This window comes from Podarcis melisellensis (genome assembly GCF_964234715.1).
Source record: "Podarcis melisellensis genome assembly, chromosome: 14".
Classification (NCBI taxonomy): domain Eukaryota; kingdom Metazoa; phylum Chordata; class Lepidosauria; order Squamata; family Lacertidae; genus Podarcis; species Podarcis melisellensis.
Window position 1 is genome coordinate 19,083,800 of NC_138546.1, and position 21,120 is coordinate 19,104,919.

At 41.6% G+C, this 21,120-nt stretch overlaps 1 protein-coding gene across 2 annotated transcripts in view; it reads left to right on the forward strand.

Annotated features, from left to right (window-relative positions):
* The first annotated feature begins 346 nt into the window (after positions 1–346).
* Positions 347–21,120, forward strand: part of SEC14L5 (SEC14 like lipid binding 5) — a 39,229-nt gene continuing 18,455 nt past the window's right edge. The window contains exons 1-3 of one of the 2 annotated variants that reach the window (XM_081888181.1): positions 347–548; positions 10,281–10,415; positions 11,430–11,505. In XM_081888181.1, the coding sequence (XP_081744307.1) occupies positions 11,443–11,505 (63 nt within the window). In that variant the 5' untranslated portion in view covers positions 347–548; positions 10,281–10,415; positions 11,430–11,442. The remainder of the gene's footprint in view (positions 549–10,280; positions 10,416–11,429; positions 11,506–21,120) is intronic. The other variant, XM_081888182.1, reaches the window with a different exon arrangement.

Below are 21,120 nucleotides of genomic sequence, written 5' to 3' on the forward strand. Positions count from 1 at the left end.
AAGCAAGCTCGCTCTGGATTGCGAACCTTCCGATCGTTATATTTGTTTATCACACGCAGCGCTACGGCTGCTCGATCTAATTCTAACCTACCACCTTCCCCTGGACAGAGGAGAAGGGGCGGGCTTTCTCGGAAGATTGGCAGCCGGTGGGCGGAGTCCGCCAACCCGCCTTCGCTCCTTGTTCTTCTCCTCTCGCAGGTGGGCGTGGCCCGGCCGCGCGCAGTGGGCGTGGCGCTGAGCCTCGGCGGCGAAGGGGAGTCAGTTGTTCAAGAAATCGCAGGGGCGCGGGAGCCCGCAGCGCGTGCGAGCTTGGCGGGCTCTTGATTGGCTGAGGCGCGCCGGCCGGCCTTTTCGCCGCCTTACCCCCTCCCCCCCCTCGATCCTCTCTCCGCTTTTCCTTCATTTGAGGGGAACCGTCGCGCTGAGGTAAACTGCACCTTCCCACGCTTCTGGGCAGGACCAGGAGGATGGCGGCGGCGCTGGCAGAAGCGCTGGGTCTGGGTCTGCTTGCGGGCTTTTCTTTCGGCTTCTCCTTGGTGTGAATGATGGTGAGTATCCTCTGAGAGGGGGTGGGAACCGGGAGGCCGGATCTCTTTCCTTTTCCTTCCATGGCTCTGGTTGAGGGTGCTGCCGCCCCCCCTTTTAAAAAAAAACCAAGCCTTGTGTGCTGCCGACCCCTCCCATTTTGACAGGCCCATACTGCTCCCCACCACCACCTTGACAAGCTGAGGGCGCTACCCCCCGATTTTGACAGGGCCACCTCTACCCCACCCCCCTTAGCGACACCTCCTTCCCCCTCGCTTTTAGGGCGGAAGAGGGGGGTTGAAATATTCGAAATATGCAAGAAATAATCCCGAATAGAAATACAATTCCAACTACAGAAGACGGGCATTTTCTCTTATCTCAACTCACCCCCCATTATCCCTTCACCCCAGCCACCAATGGGGCCCAATACATTTTGAGAGCACATTTAAAGCCCCTTTACACACACACACACACACACACAGTGTGACAAAAACTATAGTTTGCTGGGAATTGTAGCCACAACCCCAGATTCGGCCAGGACTGGACCTAATGGTCAGGGGTCCCTTTACCTTTACCAAATGGGGTAAACTCCCCCCCCCCCGGATTCCTTAAAAGCAGGGGTGTGCTTTGAAATTATGGTGTGTATGCAACCTCAAAAGGCTTCAGAAGGATGAGGAAGAACCATTGGGAGCTTCACTCCACCTTAGCAGTTACTAGTTTGTAAAACTGCAGGTTGCCCCTGTAGCGAATCTTCTATGAGGCTACTAATAAATGCAATAAATAATCTCCTCCCTTTCCCAATCAGAGAACCATAGGAAAGTGCAGTGCTTTTTTCCCTAAAAAAATGTTTAGGGGTACTCTCATTTTGACCCAAGAAAATCACCATTTTATAGTTCAGATTGGGAAAAATAAATACAGTAAATGGACAAAAGTACAAAGGTTCACAAAATATTTAGAGGTATGTGTACCCCTGCGTGTCCCCAGAGAAAAGCACCGGGAAGGTGCCTTATACTCTGTTAGACTATTGGTCCAAGTAGCTCAAGTACTATCTACAGTGACTGGCAGCAGTTCTCTGGGGATTTCAGGCAGGGGACATTCCCAGCTCTACCTGCAGATGCTACCTGTTGAACCAGGGGCTTTCTGCATGCAAAGCAATTGCTTTGCCGCTCGGTTATGGGTGCTCCTGATGAACACAGGAATCTGCCTGATATTGACTCAGACTCATTGGTCCATCTAGCTCTATATTGTCTACAATGACTGGCAGCAGCTTCCCAAGATTTCAGGCAGGGCTTTCTTCCAGCTCTTCCTGGAGATGTTGGGGATTGAACCCCAGGATCTTCTGCATGCAAGGAAGGTGTTCTGCCACTCAGCTGCAAAAAGCCCTTCCCCATCTCCCTATGAAAAGAGGTTCTGTGTGTGTTTTGAGGCACCATTCAAAGCTGGCCACCTGTCAGATTCTTAGTGGAACAAGGAATTTGACAGTTGGCTGGCTTTGAATGATGCCTCTTGCACGAATACATGTGCTCTCACCCACCCACAAACCATCACTCTTCTCTTTCTACCTCTCCTACGGGGTGGGTCTCAGTGGTAGAGCACCTGCTTTGCCTGTAGAAGGTTCCAGGTTGAATCCCCAGCATCTCCACTTAAATTGTTCAGTGGCAGTTTTGTGGTAATGTTATTAATATTATTAATAGTTAAAAGAATTTGACAGATGGCCAGTTTTGAATGGTGTCTCTCTCTCTCTCTCTCTCTCACACACACACAGGCTCTTCTCAGGGCTAAAAATACTTGTCAATAGCTTGGTGCCCCTAACAATAACAAACAATCAAGCCTCATCCTTGATGCTGCTCCTTGCAGTAGGCACTAAATATATGTTATATAGGCAATTTCTGTTCAATCTCAGTTCTTTCTCGGGGGGGTGGGAGGTATGCAGGGTATATTATTTTCTGCTTGGTAACTACTGAGTTCCTTGAACTTTAGGAACATCAAATGGAGTTGGAAAGAGCTTCCAGACTTGATACTGTCAAGTTTGAACTCTTGCATCTCTTTTTATAGAAGTTAAGCACTTAGCCCTTCTTCCTCTTAATACATGCTCTTCCCAAGCAACTTAACTTCACAGGGTTGCTAGAAAGATGAACTGAACATTTAATAAACACTATTTGAATCCCTAGGTTCCCTTCTCAGTCCCCCTAATTCTTAAACTGGTTGTCTCTTACTGATGCAGAGTAAAAATGTTCTAATAAATAAACATATCCCAAAATTCAGGTATAAAATTGTAAGTTGTTGATTAGAAAGAAACTTAAAACATGCTTGTTCTTTCTAGTATATATAGTATACTGGTTCAGGACAATTAGTTTTGTTGATAGTGAAGCTTTCTGGATTTGATCAAAGGTCCATCTTGTCCTCCATTCTGTTTCCAACAGTGATCACTTGGAAAGTTCTAGAAAGCTTTCAGAGCACAATGGTGGTGGCAATAATCTACACTGTTGGGAGCATGCACAACTGTTTCATGATGCATGTCTAAGAGTCTAGTATGGTTATGAAGTTTTGCTCAATAGTCAAATCCACACTTAGTCCTTATGCTATCTGTTGATTACATAATGAGGGCATGTATGGGATGTTGGGGAGGGGCAGCACCTCTGGTGGGGCACAAGTTGTGCTCCTACTGGAGTAGTTTGTCCACCTTTGAGCCCTACCCTGCAACAGCAGCCATATCTTGGGAATAGCTTCAACTGACCATCTATACCAGGTGAGGATAGCTGATGGGTCTCAACCCCTTGGTGAGTTAGGGAGTTCTGCATGTGAAGACCGGCTCTGGCAGATTGAGTGGATGAGGCTAATTGTGGGTCCAATGATCAAGACGACAGTTTCTGTAGAGGGAAATGAGGAGCAGATGGGGCTTGTTAACCTGGTTAGCCCATCTAGGAGAACCTCCACTGCCTTGTGGGATGTCTTTGGGACAAGAAAAGGCTAAGGGGTAAACCATACACAAATCTTGGGTCGAGTCCCTCGGGTGGTTGGGTGATACCTTGTACGTCTCCTTCTGGCAACTCCTGCAGCCAAGCTGGTGCCAAATGTGCTGCTCTATTTACATTTTGACCACATCAGCAAGGCTGAGTGTGGGGTCTTGTTGTTTGGGCAGCTCAAGACCTCCATACACACTGCCCAAGCTTGCACTCCAGGGAGGCCATTTCAATGCTGCTAACACAGCGATTTGACTCCTACCACCACCCAGAGGTGCACTCTATTGTCTCTCGAGACAGACAGATGCTAACAACATAATAGGGACATACATTAATGAGCATTTTACTAGATACTGAAGAGATTCATCATTTTATACACAATGCTGTTGAGTTTACAAGTACTTAAGCCAAAGTAGTGCAACCTTTTGTTTGTATGATAGTTTGCTTTAACAGCTTTTTCCTGTTAATTGGCATAACATTTTTTAAGGTGCAGCAGCTTGCAGCTCCACCTCTAATCTTAGGTATACTTATAATAACTGTTTGAATAAAAACAATATGAAAGGCACTATTTTGAATGCTAAAAATATATGTAAGCCTTGCTATGTATTTGAGTTAGCAAATAAAGTTTAAGCTTAATGAGCAAGTATTACATATATATATCCATTTTCATTTCTTCCAGATCATATATATTTTTCTGTGTAACACAGAAAGGTCCAAAAAATAGTCATCTTTACCTATGGGCTCACTTACTGTCCTCAGTTCTTTGAATTATAAATGTGCATATACATATGATGGATTCCTTTATGTACCACATCACTGTTGCCTGTGTTTATTTAATTAGAATTGTTATCCCTCTGCAGTAGGCTGCTGATGCCTAACTGAAAAGCAGACTCGACACTCTCATTCACATGTACCTCTTCCATTGTTGTATGTGTTGTAGTGGCAGTAATTTCTCAAAATCTGTGCCTTGTTCAAACACTGCTCCCCAAGTACAGCCTGAATCAGGGGTCAGCAGACTTTTTCAGCAGAGGGCCGGTCCACTGTCCCTCAGACCTTGTGGGGGACCGGACTATATTTTTTTAAATAAAAATGAACGAATTCCTATACCCCACAAATAACCCAGAGATGCATTTTAAATAAATGCACATACTTTTCTCATGTAAAAACACCAGGCAGGCCCCACAAATAACCCAGAGATGCATTTTAAATAAAAGGACACATTCTACTCATGTAAAAACACGCTGATTCCAGGACCGTCCGCATGCGGGATTGAGAAGGCGATTGGGCCTGATCTGGTCCCCGGGCCTTAGTTTGCCTACCCGTGGCCTAAATCAACATATGAAGCTGCTTTATACCAAGTCAGTCCATTGGTCCATCTAGCTTTATATTGCCTTCAGTGTCTGCCAACAGCTTTCTAGAGTATCCAACAGAGGTTTGCCCCCACCATGTACTGCTGAGACTACAGAAGCTGCCATACAGTCATAGCCAGTTGTGTAATTTACTTCTTCTTCCTGAATCAGTAGGATATTTTACAGGATAAGTTAAGCCTGGAAAGTACATTGAGTTTGTTTCTGACATTATTGCTACGTACCAAGGGAAAAATTACTGTGCAGTTAAATGATGGGTCTGGCATATCAGGTTAAAGATACAGCTAATCCAGGTTAAGGATTCAGCTCTCAAACTTGCTTGCTTTAAATAGCTGCTGCTGCTGCTACAGAGTAAACATACACACTGAAGCAGTCTTCCCATCGAGAAGATTAACTCTTCTCTTTCAAGGAAGACAAACCTTTATACTGGAGTAGAAAACCATTTTTCTATTGGGGGAATATTGATCCACAGAATGATGTCAACTGGGGGCCCTATTGTCAGCTATTGGCTGTCCATCCATGTTTTCAAAGGCATTCCTCCTTGGGCAGGAGGCTGCCCAGTATTGGACAGCCTCCTGCCTTAGTAGAGCTTTGAAAGTGGATTGGGCTGGCAGACAACAGTGTGACCTGTGTATCCAGTGAACTAGATGAAATTAAGCAACTGGGTTGTAGGGTTTCCACCCCTGCATTATGCAGCATACAGAGAGATAATTTAGAATAGCTTTGCTGCTGGTGGTGCTGGTGATAACAACAGTAATACATTAATTTAGGGAGTTACCTGCTGCATTTGCCTTATGACTATCTATCTCCGCTTGCTGCTGTTGCAACTCACTTTCTGTCTTTAGGTTTCCAGGCTTGTTTCCTCAGGTCAGTAGGTAGAGAGAGAGTCTGCTTACTGGCCCGAGAAGAGAGGTAGTTGTTATAGCATTGCACCATGGGAGTGCAGTGAAGCAATAGGTTAACTATTCTTGTGGGTCCCTGCCTGCTGTCTTGGCTTGCCAAAAGGAACTGTGATAGGCTGGATCACCCCTAGCCTGGGTATGCTCTGTCTTTGCTATCTGGGAGAGGGGTAGACAGGAGATGAAGCATATTTTTGTGTCATTTTGGAAGTGGGTCTGTGGTTGGTATTCTGGATGTAATATATGTTTGCTTCAGGCAGCACAGCTGGTGCTCCAGATTAGTTGACCTATTTCTGCATGTCATACATTTGATTTTATTTCATCTAGCCTTTAAGGTATGTCTGGGGAACCTGGGACCTGGATGCCTCCCTGCCTGGCCCTTGGAACTTTGCCCAGACCAAGCCCCCTTCCTAGGCCACACCCCTTCTGCCCAGCACACAGCTCCCACTGACCCTGCTCAATGCCCTCTGGCTGTGTTTCTCTGGCTGGATAGTGTTCTGAAACTGTAATTATGTATTTTGCTTGCTTGGTTGGGGAACAAAAATATATGTGTGTGTTGGAGTGTGCATAGAAAACCCAGAGTTTGTGGTGGTTGAAATATACCCTTTTGTACAAGGTTAGAGTCCCATCCATTGCTCTGCCCACTTTTGCTTCTGGTCCTGCCCACCACTGGCATGTGGCCTGGAAAGCTGCCCTTGAGGGAATGCGACCCTCCATCTGAAAAAGGTACGCAAGACTCTGCTGGTGCTAGTCATAGGAATTCAGTAATTATTGAGAAAAAGTGATGAGAAAACATGAACTTTTTTCAAACATAGCAACTGGGTTAGTTTGGAAGTGGATACATAGTTCTGCTGTCTTGGCTGCATTGATTAAGAACTCCTGCTGGGTAGGATCAGTGTCATTTGTGTTGAGTAGGCTTAACAACTTTCATGCTGATATAAATGCCAAGGCCTTGTTTCCATGTGAGCTCCCAGTGGTGAGGCCAAATGGGTATATTCAGTAGTGGGATTTCCACTTGCTGCTGCCATGTAGGCAAGACTTCTTAAATAATAATAAAAAGCTTATATAACTATAGGGGCTAGGCCTTGAAAAAAGGAGAGTGTGGGTGGGAAAGAATTGCTGTGCTTTTAAATGTGTAAAGTTGGGAGAAGACTTAGTCATGAGCCTTAGGGAAGCAAAACTGGAAGTAAAACTTTAAAGATGGTGACAAGTGACTGATAATCTTAAGTGACTTCTTGTCACAAAGTAAATCGCTTATGTGGCAATTACCTGTTCCTCCTTTTTAATGTCCTTAGGTCACCAACCAATCTCTAGGTATTTTTAAAAGCAATCTTTAATGTTTCTGCCTTGTAGACTCAAAATCACAGGGTAACATAATGCCTCTTGTGTATTCAGACATAATTGGTAAGCACAGTCTCTTTTGAACAAGGCTCCAATAGGGAGTTACATACATTCTACTTTGAGGGAATACTTTCCGTATTGACTTATTTACTGAGGAATCTTTGCAGAGGATTCTGGGAGTTTGCTGTCAAGCCATGTGAATTATGTCACTTCAGAATCAAGTGGGGGCTCATAAGATTGAATGCTTCTTCAGGCAACCCCCCCCCCATTCTCTGCATATAGGAAGCTAGCATCTTAGGGAGGATGCTTGGTTAGAACCCTTCTTCCAGTCCCTACCACCTAGCTTTAGTGTGCAGGCATTTTTATGAGTAGGAGTACTCTGTAATGGTGAGCCTTCAATCTGCAGTGTGGAATATATATCACAGCTGCAGCTATACTTATCTGCAGTTTCTGTGAACTGTAGTTTTCATAGCATGGTCTAGGCCCTAGAATCTACCTGCACATTGCATGGGAACATTGGTAGTAAGCAGGGAAGTGCTTCTCAGTGACAAGCCCCTCCTAAGATTACAGGGAACCCCATAATTGGAAAGTGGTCAATTTAAAGTCGGATGAAGCTGACTGAGAAGATAGCAGGCCAGTAGCTCCGTGTCTACTTAAGGAAAAGATGATGACATAGCTGCAAAGTTAGACTTAGGAAGGATGGGCATTTTTGTTCCTTGTTATTGTATTATTAGTTTTTCATTAAATTAATAAAAATATGTTCTCACACAGCCTTCCACACATACAGTTGTTCAATGAATTGCTTTTCCAATACAGCCCTGTTAGCTAAGGGCTGCGAACTCAATTTGCTGTTTTAAGAAACACATTAGAGAAACAAGACACAGATGGTGATGCAGAGTCTCTGGATTTTTGAATGGGTACTTAAACTTTAAGGGGTTTGGACACATGAAATATGCTTTTGTCTATGAAAGGTTCTTGCCTGTGGAAGGCTATTCCACAGAAATCAGTTTGAGGCCTAATCACCATCAGTGGTTAAGCCATTTATATGAAGTGGTTCTCTTCTTCTGTTGTGATTTGAACCAAACCATTGTAAAACTTCTTGCAGCATATTGCAAGGGACTGTGAGATTCTGAGTAGGAAGCTGAAGGAACTTGGAGCACAGGTGGTCATTTTATCACTCCTTCCTATTGAAGGTCATGGCCCAGGAAAAGAACAAGATACTAGAAGTAAACAACTGGCTGTGCAGATAATGTCATTGGAAAACAGAGGTTGGATGTCCATTTTACAGATTATTTAGTAGCAATTTTTGCATTGCAGGGGTTGTAAGTGAGTGCCCGGTGCTGCCCAGATTTTGTAGAAACCAGAAAAAATGTGATATTTAAATTGATAGTGTAGTTTGTGACTTTGAACCACTAACATAAAAAATCAGGTGATTCAAAATGGCAGCATGCATCCAAACCACGATGAAGAGTGCCACCATCAGCTCTGGAGCCCTCATGCTGCATTTGGCAACAATATCTTGAGCGACAGCTGAACCTAAGCCAAAAAATGGGCAAAGTAATTTCAGTCATGTTTCGGTCTACCATATTGATGCCCAAAATGATGCCCAGCATCCAGACCTTGATGAAGACTGCTGCCCCCAGCTTGTGAACCCTTGTACTAAGTTGGGCAACAATATTTCATGAGGTGGCCATTTTTTTTCCAAACCATGGGCAAAGCCATGCCAAAGTCACCTTTTGGTCCACCAGCTTGATTGAAAGTGACATCCAAACATCAACATAGACCCCCACCTGAGGATCCCTCATGCCAAGTTTGGCAATGATATCTTAAGGTGTGACTGGGCCTATGTCAAAAAACAGGCAATGTATTGTCAAACTGAAGTTTGGTGCGCAATGTCCAAACAGCAATGATGTTTTCTGCCCCTCTTCGGAACCTCTCATGCTGAGTTTGGTGATAGTATCTCGAGAGGTGGCCAAACATATGCCAGAAAATAGGTCATGCCAAAGTCATGCTTCAGTTTCACCATATTGGTTCAAAATGGTGACAATCATCAAGACAGTGATGAACACCTACCCCCCTTTGGAAATTATTAGGCTGAGTTTGGGAATGGTATCTCAAGAAGTGTCCAGATGTATAGAGAGCAAACAAATGGACATGCAAACAGCCAAATCATGTTCCAAAATATATAGCAGATTTTAATTCTAAAAAAAATTTCATGTGCCTTGAATCTTGTTGTCCTCATTAGCAGATGTTCCTGGCTTTTGAAGCTCTTTGTTAAAGCGGTAGTTAGGGGTGCTGGGGCAACAATAACATAAAAAGTCATCTCTTTTGTGCTTGTTGTTGCCTGACCAGGTCTGCAGTTGCCACAGGGAAATAGGATCCCCTTCCCTAGAACAGTGTTACCAAGCACAAGGCCTGAGTAATACATTTCATTCTTATCCAATGAAGGCAGGAGCCTCTTCTTACCTGGGCAGATGGTAAATTGGGGGTTTTGTCCCTAGAAAGCTGAAGGGAAATGTGATCATGCTGTTGTGAACAAAAACAAGGGGATAATTTACTCCACAAGCTTGCCTCCATTGGTAGGTACTGTATGTGTGTATGAGAGGGGGGGGGGGGAGAGAGAGAGAGAGAGAGAGAGAGAGAGAGAGAGAGAGAGAGAGAGAGAGAGAGGAAAGCAAGCAAGAAAGGAATCTGTGATAATCTGCTTGGTACAATGCAAGCAAAATATTAAAAGATTAGAGTAGTTATCTTATGAAATACACTTGTATGAATTTACTTGTTGCATTATCCCAAAGTGCAGTAAAGTGCAAATGCTGGCTTATGCCTATACTTTCCCATCATTTTAGCAGCTACTGGTAGCTGCTTGATAGCCCAGGGCAGGTCAAGGCTTCCTTAGAATGCTGAACCTCCTGCAGAATGTAACATGAATTTCTTAGATGGTAGGTCAGCAAGTGCAAGGCAGACTACAGTTAAATTTATTTTGCAGATAATATTCCTTCACTTTGTTAGCACCTGCTCATATGTCCCCTGTGCACTCCAAGTACTGGACTTACATCCTTATGTTGTAAGGTACCCTGCACTTTTTGTAGCTTGGGTGTCTGTTATATGATATCAGCAAAGCTTTCTGCAGCTTGACTGTCCTGTTAGCGCTCACCAACACTGGCTTTATGTGCTCTGTCTTTTAGATATTCCTATCGGTGTAGTACCAGTGATAACTCTTGTCCAGGACTTCACAATTCGCAGATGGTTGCTTAGTGGACTTGAAGTGTTGAGACCTTCTGAAAATTAATGGACTGATTAAAGCAATTTGCAAACACCAGGTATTGTTAAGGCCATGAATGGCCATGTTCTCTTTTCCTCTCTTTTATCAGAGAACTTAATTGTACAAGTAGTTCTTAAGAACATTAAATGGCTTTTAGGTGGAGAGCTTCCTGAAGGTGGGTGTAGAGAACCTATGTGTTTTTAACTCTTTCATTTCCCACAGTTGACTCAAGCTGTTTTTGATTAGCTCTTTGTTCCCAGTGTTGATTTCACTGCTTGTATGGTGGCTTGCCTTTTCAGTCCTAGAATATTTGTGAGAAAAGTTAAACCTAGAGGCCTTCTGGACTTCTAGCATTCCTGGGCATTTAGTATTAATAATGGAGGCAGCATATCCTACAGTGTTTGCAGAATGGAACTCAATGAGCTTTTTGTTAGAGTGCATTCATTATTTCTCAGGGTTCTTGTAACTGGCATGCGTGTGCGGGCTAAAAGCTGTTGATGGGGGCAGATGGAGGAATTCCAGTGGTTCGGGTAACTGAACTGCAGAGATGGGTATTGTCAATCCCACAGGGCTTTTTTGTTCATTTCAAGGTAACCAGCTGGTTTTGAGTCACTTGTCGGAATGGTGTAATTTCCCCAACTGTGCATAGAACATTTTATAAAAGTATGCTAGCTTGCATCTGGATTTTCTCTCCCCCCCCCCTTTCTATTAAAAATCAAATGACTTTAGCACAGCTGGGCACAAATTTGAATGTGGTTGGTTTAAACAGCCTTTAAAATCAAAAGCATTAGTCTCAGGGTGGTGATATGATGACATCAAACATAAGATAAAAGGAAAGGGTTATAATATTTGGGGACTCACATACAAACGGCTTCTTTTTCTTGGGTACCCATATTCGAAATCTGTCCCATCTTAGTTGAACCTCTGCTTCTGTTCTGTCTCCTGGCTTTGATCACCAAGGGACAAATAGCAGTTCTACTGCAGAGTCTAAAGTGCATATGTTTAGGCTTGCTGTGTGATGTTCAGAGTAGATTTCTTTTTTAAAACAGGTTTCTGTTATCTTTCATTACAGGTGTGAAGTAAAAATGGTGCAAAAATATCAGTCTCCTGTTAGGGTCTACAAATACCCATTTGAGCTGGTCATGGCGGTAAGTGGTATTTCTCATTACTTCTCTGGTGTCTTTCATAGCTTTAGAGGCTCAAAAAAATATTCAGAAGCCTCTGATTTGTGTGGTATTCTGAGTTAGGATATGTTGATTTGCAGTATATGAAAGGTTATATCTGTTCTTTTGGTTAAATTTTCTGTAGGATCAACTTGTAATTGGGTTTCTTGTCATAAGGTACCATAATTTCACAACTTCACAAAAAATATTTCTAACTTCTTTGTCATCCAGTGCTGAATTTATTTGTAGTAATTATCAGAAAGGAATGTAAAAAATTAGATTTGGCAAGTTTAGCAGTCATAAGATTAAAAGGCAGGTACTGTTATGGATTAGTAACTGGTTAGAGAACAGGAAGCTGAGAGTAGGAATAAATGGAATGTTTTCACCATGAATATAGGTAAGAAGTGGTTCTCCCAAGGATTTGTATTGGGACCACTTCTTTTTAACGTTTTCATTAATAATTTGGAGTTAGGAGTGAGCAGTGAGGTAGTCAAGTTTACTAATGATGTAAACTTGTGGTAAAAGTTACAGTGGTAAAAAGAAAAAAGGGACTGCTAGGAGCTCCAAAATAATCTCTCCAAACTGGGTTAATGGGTAGTAAAATGGCAGATGTGGTTCAGTGCAAGGTGTAAAATGATGTATATTGGGGCAAAAATTGTAACTTCACATTTACATGAAATGGGGTGTGAACTGATGACTGGGCAGGAAATAATTATTGGATAATGGTGAATAGTTTGATGAAAATGTTAATCCAGTGTGTGGTAGCTGTGAAAAAGGCACATCACATTTTAGGGGCCATTAGGAAAGGGGCTGGAAATAATTTATTATTTATGGTGCAACTGCCCTTGGAATACAGTTCACAGTTCTGGTTGCTGCCCCTCAAAAGATATTGTAGAGCTGGTAAAAATGTAAAAAGAGCAACCAAAATGATGAAGAGGCTGGAGCAACTCCCAAATGAGCAATAGTAACAGGTTACAAGTCTTAATTTTTTTTAAAAAGGTGAATAAGGGCTGGGAAGGAACATAAGTGTATAACATTATATATGATGTGGAGAATATGGATAGAGGTAATTTTTTTCTTCATAATACTAGAACCTGGGGTTAGTCAATGAAACTGAATTTTGGAATTTACAAGAACTATAAAATAAAGTACTTCTCCATACAGTGCCTTGCTAAACAATGAAATTTGTTCTGGCACGATGTAGTGAGGCCCCCAACTAACAGATTTAAAAGGGGATTAGACAGATTCATGTCGCTATATATCACTATCAACCATGAGGGCTGTATTCTACCTCCCCTGTTAGAGACAATACATCTCTGGATACCAGTTGCAGGAGATTACAAGTAGGAAAGTGCTATTGCTGTCATATCCTTCTTGTGAGCTGCCTATAGCCATCTTCTTGGCTACTGTGAGAACAGAATGCTGGAATAGAAGGATGTTTGTCTGATTCAACAGGACTCTTCTTATGTCCTTATGGTACAAATTGGCTTCCACCTTTTGCCTTATTTAGGGGTCCTTCGAAAACTGTGACCTTTGAGATCTTGCTGCCTCCTCCGTATCCGTATCTGGTGTAGAAATACACTGTGCCAATGTTGGTGGTGATTTTGAATGCCTCTGAGAGCAGCTCTCATTTTTTAATTAAAATAAGCAAGTGACTTCAGGAAACTTAGCAGTTCCTCTCCCCACTTCATTTGCACTCAGGTCTGGCATCCCTGGCCTCTCTAAATATTTGCTTTTTGAAAATCCCAGTATATTGTGCATCTTGCTTCAGATCTTGTTGAAAAACAAAGTTGGAGGGAGAGTCTTAAAAACTGTGGCTAAGTCTATTCTGCTAACGTCATCTATCTTTACCAGATCTATCTGACTCGCACCAGGGGGAAGAGACATATGTTCCTGTATCCCTTGTGAGTTATGGCTAATGGCTTTTGGCATTTAGTACTTTTGTCTGCAGAATTAGTCCATTTAAAGTTCTCTGCAAGCTTCAGTTCAGAGAGAGAGGCAGGCAAGCATATGAACTATTTTCTATTAACATGTGGAGTTGTGGATGACAAAAGCAGTTGTCATTGCACTGAAAGTTTCCAAGTACATTTGGTATCTCAAGTGACAGTTCCCTGACTTCCTTCTGTAGAGTGTTTTGCAGTATTCAACACAAAGGCACTGGTAAACAGAACAAGCACCTATGTGCACTTCAGCTCCATTAGACACAGATGGTTGATGTCAGGTGGTTGTCAGTAAATTGGCTGTTAATACAGGAGGGTTGCAGCTAGACAAATCTGTTGTAAGTTTGGTAGCATATATCTTCTAAAGACCAAATATTGATGCATTTCTTTTTGTTGCATTTTTTATTTCAGAATTTTTCTCTACTTGACAAAATGTCTTAGGCAATCTTATGTACTGTTGTAACCCCTTGGCTTTATAGAAAGTGAAACTAACATGCTAAATGAATTCTGCTCTGGTAAAAACAAAACTGAATCCTGAATGTTTTGAATCCTCAGCTATATCTTAAATCACGTGTGTGAACTCAAGAGCTTCTAGAAAAACATGGTGCAGTCTGTCCACGATGCCTAGGTTGCAAAAAGATTGCTACTTACAAGAAAGTGTAACTGCCAAAATGAAATTTGATTACATTATACAGTTAAGCATAAATATGTTGCTTAAATGGTTTAACTTAAGGCAACACCTAGCACTAGCTTTTGTTTTTAGTGCTAGGATTTAGCCCGAGAACATTTTTGTAATAGCAATAATGTGATTCTGAGCATAACAATATCAAAGGGCCAATATCAAAGAGCATAAGAATATCAAAGGAACAATATCAAAGGGCTTGGCTTCTAGGCAAGTGGAGCCCTGGATCTCTATGTTGTTTTGGTTTGGAATTCACCAATTCCTCGCCAGCATAAACAGATGGATCATTAAAGCCTGTTCTTATGAAGAATACAATAAATGCACTTGAGGAATGTGCAGACGGGTAGACAGAAACTTTGAGTGGAGATTTTGCTTTAGGAAGTGACTGTAGAAAATGTCAACTCGTGAGGACGACTACAAAAAAGTTGGGGTGCTGCCGAAGAGCAGGATCATCTTTTGTATCTTTGGGAATATTTTGCCAAAGTGTTGGTTGATCATATTATCTCTACCTTCTGGAAGCTTTTACTTTAAATAATTTTAATGAGGTATTCCTCATTAAATAAATAAAAAAGATCCTTATAAAGAATGAACTCTTTGAGTGCTGGACCTCTGGGTTCAGTCAACACACACTTTTAGATTGCTGTTCTGAGGTTCACCTTAATGTTTCTGTTAGTATTAACAGTCTTCACCGCAGTTTTCACCATCTGTGTGCCAAGTGTTGCAACTTCTCAATCTGATGATTCAAAATCTGCTAATGTGTGAAATGCATCTCTTGGAGAAAGATTTGAAGGAACAGTATGATAATCTTGTGGGTATTGTATAGATGCTTTTGCTCAGAGGAGATGAGGCTTTGATTTATAGGAAGCGTGTTTCTTTTAATGAATATTTTCCTCCAGAAGACTGGAATAGGGCATTCAGGATATTAAGGTAAAGGTAAAGGTACCCCTGCCCGTACGGGCCAGTCTTGACAGACTCTGGGGTTGTGCGCCCATCTCACTTAAGAGGCCAGGGGCCAGCGCTGTCCGGAGACACTTCCGGGTCACATGGCCAGTGTGACATCGCTGCTCTGGCGAGCCAGAGCTGCACACGGAAACGCCGTTTACCTTCCCGCTGGTAAGCGGTCCCTATTTATCTACTTGCACCCAGAGGTGCTTTCGAACTGCTAGGTTGGCAGGCGCTGGGACCGAGCAGCGGGAGCGCACCCCGCAGCAGGGATTCGAACCGCCGACCTTTCGATCAGCAAGTCCTAGGCGCTGAGGCTTTAACCCACAGCGCCACCTATGTCCCAGATTCAGGATATTACTGTACTTAATTGGGTTCATTATTTAGTTTAGTTGTCTTTCATTGTAAAAATGAACTCAAACGTAACTTACACATGTTAAACGAATGTAATTAAATTAAATTAAAGTAGCACTACTTTATAATTAAATTATACAACTCCAAAATCAAGCAACAATATCATGTTTTTCGTTGTACCGGTACAATGTTCCATATGTGGTGGCTATGTAAAAAAATTAAGCCGAGAATTTTAACTGCGAGGAATTCGAAAAGTGACAAAGCCCCTTCGAGGTCAGAATGATTACAGAAATTAGTTGAATATGCAGAGTTAGCCAAATTATTTGAAAGAATGAAGGATAAGTCAAAACAATTATTTACTGTAAAATGAGAACCTCTTGAAACATATCTTAAGAATAACTGGAAGTCTGAATTCCGTTGCTGCTTTTGAATAACCCCTGTAGTTGTACTAAGTAAGAAATAAGGATACAGCATAAATAATGTTTTTTTGTAAAATGAATAGATAGATTTATGCAAAAAGTTAGTAAACTAGAAATGAAGTATGGAGAAGACGGGAAGTCGTTGTATTTCAAGAAGATTTATTGGCAATTATACAAATTTATTCTTTTTGGTTAACGGTGTAATTTGTAACAAATGACATAAATATTTTCTTTTTATGTATGTTGTTGGTGTGTAAGCATAACAAATCATATAAAAAACAAAACAATATCATGTTTTTCAACAGTACACACTCCATAGGTAACAGAGATGCTATAGTCTCTGCTACACTACATGTGGTTTGATAGTTTTTCTGAAGACACTGTGCTTAAAGGGGTGGTATGCAGACCCACTGTGATAGTTTGCAAATACTTTGTGCTTTCCATGGGGTTGAGTTTGATGAATTTACTGGATTAGTTTCCCCATACTTATCTCAACATCAGGTACTGATCCATCCTATGAGAAGTTGTCACCGTATCTAGGTCAAACATAATCTAGTTCCTTGAAACAGCCACTTCCTAATATATAGACCCCAGAGGCCCTAATATTTTAATTTTTATTTAAAGTTTCTCAAATCAGAATCTTAACTCGGATATGCATAATGTGACAGACTTTTACTCCCTCAAGCTTTGCATTTGTTAGAGGATTCTCCCTGCAGCAAAGAGCAGTTCCTTAGTGACTGAATTTCCTTTGAAGCAGTTAGGAGACTTGAGCTGATGATTTCAGAGGTTTGTGGAGAGCAGCTAAAGTGGTTTGACAGAGCTCTGTCCCTATCCGAATGTCAAAATGGCAGACTTGTCCCCAGTGGCCTACCGTATCCTTGGATGGCTCTGCACATGAGATGCACCGTAGGCCCTCCAGCCACATAGGAAATACATCTGCAATGGAACATGACTTTGTGTGGTTTGTGAATGTACTGTTGCTTAGGGATGTATTTTGTAATTGTAGATTCAGACACAATATGGGGCTAGCTTACAGTATTCATTGCCCCCTTCGTATGTGGCCCGGCAGCTGTACTGTCATGGAATGTGTGTGGTGGTGTTGAGGGGAGTTATGGCAGATACATAGATAGGCTAATCCATTTCCAGACTCTCATACATTGTGTCTGACTCATCATTGGTTTGTAACTGCTTGCCAGTTTATGATTTTTCTTAAGGACTAACTTTCAAATGCATTTCCCTGAAGAAAAAATAACTAGGAAGTAGCCATAAGACTGACCAAAAAGAAGACTAGGAAAAGGGTTTCTGAGCAAGCACTGAGGTCCAGTGCCGTGGGCCTTCTGGCAGTTCCCTCACTGCGAGAAGCGAAGTTACAGGGAACCAGGCAGAGGGCCTTCTCGGTAGTGGCGCCTGCCCTGTGGAATTCCCTCCCACCAGATGTCAAAGAAATAAACAACTATCTGACTTTTAGAAGACATCTAAAGGCAGCCCTGTTTCGGGAAGCTTTTAATATTTGATGAATTGTTGTATTTTAATATTTTGCTGGAAGCTGCCCAGAGTGGCTGGGGAAGAAACACAGCCAGATGGGCAGGGTATAAATGTATTATTATTATTATTATTATTATTATTATTATTATTATTATTATTTTAATTTTTTTGCATTGAACATTTGCAATTTCTCTTTTGCTATGCTGTGTGCGAAAACATATGTTTGAATTTTTCTTCTAATGCCCACGTTTCTTCTTCTTCATAGAATAATAAGGAAAACCAGCAGCCACTCTGATCCTAACTTTACTTTAATCTGGGCTGTTAATCATTACTATTTGCTATATAGTAGAAATAACTTTTCCACAAGTAGAATGCATAGGAAACAACTTCATCCTGCCCATAAGATAGAGATATTGTGACAGTGCACTCTGTCACTGTGGGTATTGCGGAACAGGTGCCAGGCTTTGTCCAGTTTCTTTGCTGCTCCTCTCATTATCCTGCAGTCGGGGGGGGGGGGACTTCACATTTGTGATTGGTATCAGGACTGTTGATCAGACAGCTTCATTTATAGTCAGGTTGATCCTCATATACAGATATGGGAAGTTCCTAGTTATGCTGAGAGCAAAATGCTGATATATGGGACTCTGGATAGGCACATGCCCATTCCATCTGAATGCCCTAGCTAGCATAACTTGCAGAACACACAATTATTTTCTACCATCTGCTAAAATTAAAACCAAGCATTTTGTACTGACTTACGGCTATAGCTGACGTCTGTTTGCTTAGAAACTTTTCCCTGAATAACTTGAAGGAACAGTCCCCATAGCATTCCTGTTGTGTAGCTCTTCCGTTGTACAATATTCATTTGAGCATTGTGCTTCGTCCTGAAATATGCATTTAGTCACAACTTTTTCCTCCTTGTTAGGCCTACAGCTAAATCTCCATGTGTTGTGATAATATGGTATTGCACAAAGCAGGTTCAGGCTAGGTCACAGCTTCAACAAGGAAGCTATAAGGAACCTGATAGCGGCTATACATATACACTTGTGTCTATGTTGAATTTGTGTACTAACAGTGTTGCCTAGTTATACATTTGCAGCCAGGTGTTTTATAGTGCTGAGATTCTGGGAGGAAGATGTTTTGTGTCATGGCTAGGTCTGCTACATAGCGAATCAAAAAGTGTCAAGGTTCCGAAGCCGTCACCCAAGCATTCCAGATACTTTACAAAAGTGCACCATTGATACAGTTGCAGCCATGACAATTTTATGCCTTTTGTCTTTGCCACCAGCTCCTATTTTGCGATTGCTTTAGCTCTTACAAACTTATCTCTAATTCAATAGAAACCATTTGTTTCGAAATCTAGGAGTTGCTTATATTTATCTGCATGTTTTAATGAGGAGTGATCTAACAGAGGCATCCACGGTGAAAGCCTAGGAGCCAAAACTGAGTTCCAATTCCACCACACCATCAATGTTACTTTTAAGAATGGATTTCCCACCTTTTCTTGTTCTGTGAGACAACCACAGGAAGGGCAGAGCATGTACCAATAGTCTTGTATGGGTGCTTTCTGTTTGTACCCATGAAATATCCACTTTGCCTTTAATGAGGGTGCCAATGATTTAATTTAGAAAGCTGCATAGTATTGTTTGAGACTGGGTATTCCTAGCCCTCCTTTGTTCCTGTGCCTAAAAAAATATTTTTTGACTGAATCGGCTTCTTTTTCCTAAAATAAAAGAAAAGAAATAAATTTAAATTGCCATTTTTAAGCATAACAGGAGAAATATATATTGGAAAAACCTGAAATAGGAAAGAGAATTTTCATAGAATTGGTATTTCTATTTTTGTAAGTTGGTTTGGATCACATTTTTGAAGAAAGTGACTTTATCAGCAACAGCAGCAACTACAACAACAACAATGTAGAACACAGAATCTTTGAAGTAGTGTCCTATTTCAGACATACAAAACTCAGTCCTTGGACCCCATGTGATTAAATAACCTAGCCATGGCCTTTTGAATAGATGCAAATCAGGTAACTATAAAACTCTGACCGAGGACTTGGTTTTGATTACGTATTCCAGTTAATGAAATTTCACTGCAGTCCCTGGCAAGTGGAAACTGTCTTGTCAAACACCGAGTGACACATACATTGCTGTTCTCAGCCAGCTGTCCTCATTGGCTGAACTTGTTCTTTTCCTTTGCTTGACAACAAGGTTTGCCTAGTTTGCTGTCCTTGATACTGCCTCTGTGCTTTGTTCCCTCATTGTCCTACCTGGCATGCAAAAATAGACCATGATAATATGAAAGAATAGCTTGTGTAGTAGTCCTCTGATGGTAGAATCGGTGCTGATATCCCTCCACCTGCTGCCTTCTAGATGTTTAGGATTGCAATTTCTGTTGGCCCCCGTCAGCATGGTCCAAAGGTCAGGGAAGATGGAACTTGAAGTCCAAAGCATCTGGAGGGCACCAGGTTGGGGAAGACTGGCCTAGATACTTAAATGCTGGCTAAAAGAAAGCTAGTGTGGTGCATTGGCTGCAGGTTTGGAATACTCAGGTTCAAATCCCTGCTTGGCTGCAAATTTCATTAGATGACTTTGGGCAAATGGCCACCTTTCACAGGATGGCTGTAAGGCTTAAGTGCCACTCTTAAGCTCCTTGACATAGTGGCAGGATGCAAGAACTAATAAGAACCTAATGTCCTCCTTTGTTAATTTGTGTTTCAGTTTTTACCAAACAAAATGATTGCTTTTTTGTCATTGCAGTCACTTTTCTGATAAAAAAATACACTTCTGATTTTTTGTTAGGATCCATAGAAGTCTCACATGTAGGGCTTGTTACTTTGTGAAAATTATGCAGATGCAATTTGGCTCTGTTAGCCTTTACTGAGTTTGCTCTGCCATGTGATATGTTTGACATCTAAAATCAGCCAGAATACAGTTGGGTCTCTTTGCTCCGCTCCACAATTTCAGCAGGACTCCAAATCTTGTTTTAAAATCACATATATTGAGAGAATTGCTGGGTTAATGTGTATCTTTTTAGAACCTTTTCTAGGAATACATCTTATTTTATAGAAAGGGTTTGCATCTATTCCTAATGCCATTTCCTTCTCAAGTTCCAGCTGAAACAACTTTCATCTATCTTTTGAAGATTTTCATCCCTAAATGTATTATTATTATCATCATTTCCCCTAGCAAATCCTGAGTAATAAACCTATACAGACCTTACCTACAGTATTCTCCCCTTATTTGATCCATGCAGGAATTTTGCACCACACAAAGTTGAGAGGTCATGGTAACTTGTGCATCATCAAATGTAATTTAATCCTTAGCAAAGTTGTCATGTTAAAGGTGAACCATGTTAAATATAACATCAGCTGTTCACTGCTTGCCTGAGTTGTGATCAGCGACTGTGCTGCAAAATATCTCGATTGTTTAATGTCTTGGATATAGAAGTCCAAAGGCGTGTTCTAAAATCTAGCATAATTGAGTTTTTCAGTATAAGCCATTCCACACTTGCCAGAGCCCCCAATTGGCCTGAAACAGACTATTGTGTATTTCTTAAAATGCTCCATTGTTCTGTTTTTGGGATTCTGCCCAAAATAGTAGCTCTGCATAGCATTGTCTCTGGAGATCTTCACTGTAGATCCTTTACTACTGTGACATATCTATTGGTCAACTTCTGCCACATAGCAACTGATTTTCGTATGAGGCAGTCTAACAACAACTGCTCAAAAAACAATAACAGTAGTTGTGTGTTTCCCATAGTCTGTATTGATTTCCAA